General features: G+C 33.1%; 1 protein-coding gene across 1 annotated transcript; it reads right to left on the bottom strand.

The window, feature by feature from the left end:
* Window positions 1-5,906: 5,906 nt before the first annotated feature.
* LOC114374831 lies at window positions 5,907-8,399 on the bottom strand. The gene is made up of 7 exons (XM_028332535.1): window positions 8,259-8,399; window positions 7,912-8,179; window positions 7,292-7,382; window positions 6,644-6,751; window positions 6,360-6,435; window positions 6,192-6,251; window positions 5,907-6,071 (listed from the first exon to the last, which is right to left on the bottom strand). The coding sequence occupies exons 1-7, from the start codon at window positions 8,397-8,399 to the stop codon at window positions 5,907-5,909; spliced, it is 909 nt and encodes a 302-aa protein (XP_028188336.1).
* Between the last annotated feature and the right edge of the window lie 283 nt (window positions 8,400-8,682).

The raw sequence follows: 8,682 nt of genomic DNA, 5'->3' as shown, positions 1-8,682 counted from the left end.
GGAAGAATTCAGGGTTGTTGTGATGTTGGCATAAATTTGGAAATGTGGAATTAACTATCCCATGGATTGGATCATCATATTTTGTTATCAAGAGATCTTGTGGGATTTCCACCTTAGCATAAGCATCATTTGGATGTCCAATAATTCCATCTCCAATGTCTAAAATCCACTGTGCAAATGTGGCAGTTTCTTCCTTATCTGCTACTTGTATATTGCTTTGTAAACGCATATTTTTTGTTAGTGTTAATATCTGACAATAATCCCATAGATAAGAGGAATTTATTGTTGCATGAACAATGTCGGAGCGACTGCCCCTAGGAATGACCGGTAGAATTTGCCGGAAATCTCCACCTAACACCATGACTTTACCTCCAAAGATCTAATTTGAACTGGATTTGCCTTTAATAATATCTCTTAGACTTTTATCAAGTGCTTCAAAACAAAATTTGTGAGTCATGGGTGCTTCATCCCAAGTGATTAGACTTGTTTGATTTAGTAATTCAACTAGTTGACTTCCTTGGTGCATATTGCATGTTGAGTCTTCAAAAATTGGAACAGGGATCTTGAATTTGGAATGTGTAGTTCTACCTCCAGGCAACAATAGAGAAGCTATGTCGTTAAAAGCAACCATAATAACAATTTTGTTGTCTGCTCTTAATGAACTTGCCAATGTTTTCCAAATTAATGTTTTTCCTGTACCTCCATACCCATATAGGAAAAACATGCCACCTTCATCTTTGTTGACAACTTGAATAATTTGTTTATAAATTGATGCTTGTTGATCGGTAGTTATGGATATATATTTATGAGATGTGAAAGAAGAATTAATGAAATGCAAATTGGATTTGATTAATAGTAGATTGTAATCTTAGAAACAAATAGAAAATAGAAAATTGGTGTAGCGACTTTGATTTTAAAATGTAAGGTAATGTGCCCTGTTATGATTTAATTTTTTTTTGTTTTGTTTATGGTGTTAGTATTGTACTTAATGTTTTTTTTCTGTAGATATAGGATTTACATCTGGATAAGTACATTACCTGTCATTTTAGAAAAAAGATATAGAAATTTCAATCTGACCTCATCAGTATTGTAATTTAGCTCTAATAATATCAGGCTATTGTCTAGACAGCTTGGCCAATTTCCATCTTCAGGATATGACATTGAAGGATAGTCTCTAAGTGACTTTTGATTGGCTTGCAACAGTTGTTCAATTTCAAGCAACACCAAAATTTTCAAATGGTCATCATTAAGATGTATCTCTAACAGGTCAGAAATATTTTGTTAAATTATTATTATTATAGATGGGATTTGATATAAAAATATAGTTGAACTAACCTGTATTTGTTGTTGTTTTCCTATGATGATACACAATGTCATCAGCTAACCAATGCCAAGTTTGGTCCCAAACTTCTTCAGGTTTGTTCATGGTACCTGTTAAAAGCATTAACACAAATAGCTTTCTTAAATAATGTGTTGCGCCCCAGTCTTTTGCTTCTTTTATTGCTTCGACAAATTCTCTATCATCTTGTAAAAAACCCATAGCAAAGCATGCTTCTCTATATGTAGGATATTGAACATTATCAACTATTCTTATATCCTCAAATGAGGTTGGGCCTTTGCAAACAGTAACCATCATCCTTAAATAAAATAATTCTTCTGTAGTTGGTGGAACCCATAGTAGCCTCCCAATAGTGTATCTTTTTTTCCAAGTTGCCAATTTTTTTTTTCTGATTATATACGAACTTACAAACAAATTCTGCATAAGTAAGAGTTCTTCCTTCAGGAAAGCTTTGGTTGCTATTCATCCATGAAATAAAATTTGAATCAGAGATGCTTGGCTTAGACAGGACATCGTCAATATCATCATGGTCTTGATAAAGAACAGTATGCTGTCTTGGAAGATGGAAATGTAATCTTTCAATAGTAGGCCAAGTAGCTTCACAGGGAGAAATGTATTTGCCATGAAGATCCATGAATTAAAACAATATTGGTCAAATCAATTAGATATTACAAATTAATGATACCTGCAATCTAGATATTCTTTGATCTCATCATTCTGGGTTGTAGCATGGTAAATTGCATCATTGTCATCATGAACTATAACAACAATGACTCTATCATATCCTTTGTTTATATACTTGAATAAATATTTGATAGAAGTGCTTTGGTTACACCATCCAATATTTGATAGAAGTGCTTTGATTACACCATTCAATATTGATTAGTTTTCTTTTTGTCGTTAGTATCAATAGTTGCATTTATATATTGAGACCAGATGTCAGATAAGTAGGCCACAAAAAAAAAAAAAAAAACAAATTGATTGGTAAGTTGGATTGGGAAAAATTTGGAGAAACTTACATGCAACTACTTTTCCCAGCAGATGATTCTTTGTTAGGTCTGAAAGCATCTGTTCATACTTCAATTTAAAAACTCGTGAGAGAATGTCTGGTCTATCTGTTGCTTTCAAATTTAATGGCATCAATAATCTACGAATTTCAGGCCAATTTGGATTACAGGTTAAAGTAATAAAAAGATTTGGGAAACCAACATGCCACCAACATACCATCAAAATAAAGTTGATCCATGTATCGTGGGCCTCCAACAAACATTGAAGGCAAAATGACCCTTTTACCTTTTTGTAAGCCTTTGGTGGCACCAGCATCCAATGACTGTTGCAAGCTGCAAAACTTGTCAACTCTAAGTTTTTTTTGGTTGTTTCTGATGAAGGAAAGTCTTTCTGATTCAACCATAGTATACCCTTCAACGACAAATTGCTGGAAGAGTTTCCTAGAGTACAACAAAGTTTATGCTTCATTTGACCTGTATTGTAGTCTAAAAGCAAACCACTCCCTCATTGTAAGACAATTTCTCTTTCTTTTTTGACCACTTGATGTAGCATGATGAAGTATATCAGGTCCATATGCATCTTCGCCATAAGGAAATAATAGAGGGTATTGTAAACCTAGATAGCTAGAATGCAATTCATCTATCCTTTGTAATTGGCCATTCTGAGTCTCAAGAATAATATCTCTTATTGAATGTGTATCAAAATCACCTGCAATAAGTGCAGCTACTTCTGAAACACTAGGCACATTATATATACGACCATCTTTTTCATGGTCAACAATCAATTTCAGCCTGATATTATGTAATTCACTATGTGCCAATCTATCTCTCGCCATCCTAAAACTTTTTGCATGAGTGTTGTGTTAATCTAACATTTGACTTAAACTTGAAACAATGTGTGCTTCAATTTCGTTATGCTGGCTGTAAAATCGGATATCAAAATGCATAATTTAGACAACATCAATGTAAAAAGAAGAATTAAAAAATTAAAGATGCTTCATTAATGATGTGCTTTTACAATAATAAGAATTAAAGAATTAAACATCAATGTAAAAAGAAGAATTAAAGAATTAAATATGCTTCATTAATGATGTGATTTTACAATAATAAGAATTAAAGAATTACTACCTGATGTCATTAATTCTATTTTGCACTTCATTATTTGTGTCAAAGATATATAATTATGCATATTTAGGTTCTTTTCCAGGCATTGGTAATAGACTGCCTATCCTGTGACATGGTTGGCCTTGAATTCTAATTGTAGAAGGTCCCCTTGAATCATTAATTGATTTGTCTAGCTTAATACGAGCAGAAGTAAAGGCAAACATCATGTTATATGTTCGTATATGTTGTCGGTAATTTTTACTATCAGCTACATTATGATCAAACAAAAGTTGCTGGAGATGATTGGGGGAATTTTGTGGTAATGGAAGTTCAACTTTACCATCTCCGCAACATAAGTTGAACCTTGGGTTTGAACTATTCTTATGTTTTGATATTCTTTCATTATACCACATGTTTGCATTATAGTGTCTACATTGCATGAGTTGATCACCAAGTTCAAAATACCCTGAAATTGTTTAATGAAATACCCCAATATGATGCCAAGAATTGCTACCATTTCCAGAAGAACATGTAAATTGTTAGATGATAAATAAAAGTGCTTTTTGAAAGTTGGAGTCATAGTAGGTGAAGTGGCTAATTTTAGTAAAGGTGGCAACAAATGGTTAGAGTTAGAATTGTTACCTTCTGTGTTAATTGTAGGGTCATTAACCGAGAAGTCATAATGTACATCTCCAACAGAAGCAACAGAGTCCGATTCTGTGAAAATCATAGTTAGATATACTTATTACATGATAATCCTGAGAAAACAATTGGATTGAGAAGTTTTTTAGTAGTACCTTGTGTTGATTCAGAATTCGCATCGTCCGATGAATCACAAACAATTACTTAGAAATAGGGGTAAATCAAAGTTAGTTGCAATGTATCATCATAATTTAAATACAGTTAATAAACATATTTTGTTAGCTATACATAATTTTGATGTTTTTGGTATAATAATATACGATGGAAAAAAAGTAACATAATGAAGTCAGCAAAAAAAATTAAAATGTTGGCTGCTGAATGAAGTACATCGTAAATGTTGAATAACACATTCAAAAAAAGTAACTGAATGAAGTACATCCCAAATATTGATTGGAGGAAAAAAAACATATTGCATGTTTTAGATTGCATGCAAGTTATAGTTTGGTTGCCTTTGTAGAACTAAATTTATGTAACAAAGATCCCGATGAAGGGTCCAAAATTTTAAAAATTGTATTTAGGTAATGTTAGCTCATAATTCATTCTGAATGGAATATATAATTTCTTACTATGATCTTTTATGTTTTGTGGAGCTGGGTGTACAGTTGTGTGTACAGGGAATTGAGCCCAAGTATGGCGTTTTTGCTGCATGATACGTTTTCTCTTCATTCTGGCTTTTGTTGAATTTGACTTGTTTGTATATTCATGGTTATCCATGTTGTTGATGTCTATAGTTGATGTTGCTGGGAGTTAAAAGTTTAACAGACGATCGATGGTGGAATGGAGCAAGAGATGATAATTTGAAATTCGAAAAGTATGGAACAAAAGGTTGAAAGATAAAGGAAACGGTTGGATGGGCAACTAAAGCCACAGTTCAACATTGACGGCTAGTTAAATGGACCATACTTTTTCAGTGACATGCATGTATAGACATGGGGTTGCTGACATTGATAGAAAATCTGATATGAAAGATGTCGTGTATGGCAGGAGTAGGCCGTCAATGTAGAAACATCCACTAACTTTTTTTCCTCTATTATTTGTATGTTTTAGTTTTAATTAAACTTTATGGATATTAGAAATATTAAATTTTCCATTTTTCAAAGTTGGATTAAGTAAAATATGGCACATCAAAGAACAAATGATCATAAGAAATAAGTTAAACCGAGGTTAAAGGAAAAATGACTTTTCTCAGTTTTATTAAGTATAACAATGATAAAATGGAATGTTTTTTTTTATTGATGGGTACTCACTAAAATACAACCAACATAATAAACTTGTTAGCCAAGAGGGTGTAAAATATTAAGCAACAACCAATGTTTATACTACTCATTATACAATTAAATATTGGTTTTGTTTAACTCATAAGATCTTTGAATTTATCTACCCCATTCTGTTGCCTGTTTTTTTGGTTTTATAAATAGCTTATGATTAAACTAATAAAATACACATGGAAACGTGATTTAAAAGTCAAACAACTCAAATGATTAAAATCCAACACAATTTGGTAATAAGCTCCTATAATTTAATTGAGAGTCGATTCAAAATAGAATTTAAATTGTAGAATAGTCAGATAGAAAATGAAATGCAAAATAAGAAGTACTCTTTACATCCCACATTGACACACACATAACATATGACAATGTTTAATGAATGTTATCAGGCATACTACAATAAAAGAGGTTCCTTAGAGAGTGCACTACTACAAAAAGATAGGCTGCTCCTTAGAGAGTGTATGTACATCTTGAAAATAACCACATTCATTCAATTTTAACATGTTTCCCTAATTTGTTAGATGAAAGTTGTGCAGGTGAAATCTGAGAGCTTCTTGCTTCATCATCACATTCTTGGGATATCTGTCGCTTTGTTGGTGTTAAGGGGAGTCGAAGAAGTGGATCATGATCTGCTGTTCTAGACAGGGATTGCTGCATAAAAGATAGACCAATTACTGACTTGAATTCAAAAATTGACATTGATGAAGTTTTAAAATGCGATAGCGGCAACAAATATTAGATTGAAAAGGGGACATTATATTTTCAGCTTACAGATTCATGGTGAGGAGGATCACTAGAATCAGGGAGTGCAATATGGATCCTAGAAGATGCCTGCATGACATATACAACAATAGTTAGGCAACCCGAAAAATCAAATGAACATAGGTATAATATATTTGTATCCTAATAACAGCTGAAAGATACTTTATGAAATAGTACCTCAGCATCAGGTAGTAACTCCATTATAATGTTAATCAAACTTAAGTCACGTATCATTCCTGAACTTTGGTTGAATCTTGATTTTAAAGGCAAGCACATAACCCAGCAACTTATCAAGTGCTTCTGGTGATGCATTTAAATCGACATCACCATCCTTGCATAAAGAAAATAAGTTTGTGCATTAAATATCTTCTCTCAGGTTGGCCAGTAAGGAAAAAATGTTCATCCTTTCAAGATTCAAACTTGATTTTGATAATGTAGAGACTTATTGCTATTTTTTTAACCTATTCACTTCATCAGCTGATTGCCCAATTAAGTCAGTGCATTCACGGTCCCAGAGAAGAAATTTGGTGCTTTCCTCCTTGTGACTGACCATTACCTCAAGTCTATACCTGCCAACATCCATAATAGCGTAAAAATAAGGTGTAAGTGAAGGTAACACAAATTTTAAAAATACTCCAAATGACCTCAGCACAACTTGCTCATTATATTTGCCACATGCGCATGTGAACGAAGCAGTGTCTATATCAATTTTTTGTGACATTGGATGCAAGCCGGATAACACCATGAATGATTTTCCATAACAATTCTGGTAATGGTGCCCACGGTAACACAAACAATATCCTGGTGGAAACAACATAGTGATTGGATTGATCATCAACTGGTTGATGTGTTGAATCAATGCAAAACATAAATAAGACCAATACTTCTGTAATGTTGTTAATCTTATAAATGCTCTTTGCCTCATACTTATAAAAAATGCATCCTTTGATGATAATTGGCTAGAACCTGAAAGTTGTGAACTGCCTTGACCACGAGGCGTTATAACTGAGTGTACCTCAATGCCTAATTCAGAAAGCCTAGACATATAGAATTAATATGAAAGGCTAGGTAAAAATAATCAAACTAAGTTAACCACATGAGAAAAATACCTGTGTTTGAATTCTTGAATTTCAGCCACCGGTTGATTAATAAGTAACTTTGAAGCCTTCAAAGAATTACTTACTGACGGTGGGTACAATCCTACAAATGCCAAAAACATGAATATAAGATGCCATTTAAGAAGCAGAAAAATGGACAAATTCCACATGAGACTATACTGTGGGCTTCTTTAATTCTAGCATGAGTCAACATAACAATTATCGGGTCGTCACTTTGACACTCATTCAAGTACTCTAAGAACTACAAGCAATAATCTTCCCACAAAGTGTAAGATAGCAATTGGTCACTACTATAAACAAATGATGGTCACAGTATTAGTATATAATAATCCAACATGGACATAAGATTCAAAAATAGGAAAATTAAATTGACCCAACCATTAATAAGATAGGACCCATAATTTTAAAATGAAAGGGAAAATTGAACAACATAACCTCAAGTCCTTCAGTTTAAAAACAACCCTTGTACTCCTTGATGAAACATGGTGGAAGACCACCTCATCAACAACACCAATAATGTCTTAAGAAAGTAGAAAAATGAAAGCTATGTTATAAAAAGATTGTTGCAATTTACGAAACAAAGTCAGTGGCTGAATTGTAGCTGAACTTACCAACCAACAGGCCAGGTTGAAAGTGGCCAGCAATGATATTGGCAAATTGAGTGAAATTGTATTTTTTAAAAGGAACATTGTCCAAATCAGTTTGTCTAACAACAGTAACACCAGTGAATACCAATTTATATGGGTGGTCACAAACTCTGTATTGACCATCATTCTTGATGACTTTAAAATTGTGCATCACATAAGTACAATTCTCTTTCAAATCCAACTTCCAAGACTTCAGTTGGTCTCGCTTACAAACCACATGAATTTGATCACCCTGATCATGGGCAAAGCATGAAACAAATTGTTAGAATGGTAAATCATGGACCAAAGACAAACACAAGGTAAAAGCATACATCAGAGTCCACTATAATCATCTCAGCTTGTTCAGACTTGTCAGGTGTTCCGACAAACCAAAGATCAGTTATCCTCACAGCAAGTTTAAGGGTTTCTTTTGATCCATTGATGCCCTTTATCTTGTCAGGAATCCGAGCCATAATTCTGCATAATTTTTTTAAAAAAATGTATAATTTGCAGCACAAAAGAGACAAATAATATGATAACAACAAACACAATGAGCATGCAAGAAAGCAACAATAATAATCGAAAAAAAAAACTAAAGCCGAGATTAAAGAACAAATGGTGAAAACATGCAAAAAAGGTACCAGAATGAAGTACATCCTAAACATTGAATAACAGATGTTTCTGTTGTGTAGAAATATGAGTCAATGTCAATAGAAACACTATTACTAAAGAAGCAAACATGCAAAATAACCAAGC

This window comes from Glycine soja, chromosome 2 (assembly GCF_004193775.1).
Source record: "Glycine soja cultivar W05 chromosome 2, ASM419377v2, whole genome shotgun sequence".
Lineage (NCBI taxonomy): Eukaryota > Viridiplantae > Streptophyta > Magnoliopsida > Fabales > Fabaceae > Glycine > Glycine soja.
Note: the sequence above shows the minus strand (reverse complement) of the source record. Positions and strands in the feature narration are given on the sequence as shown.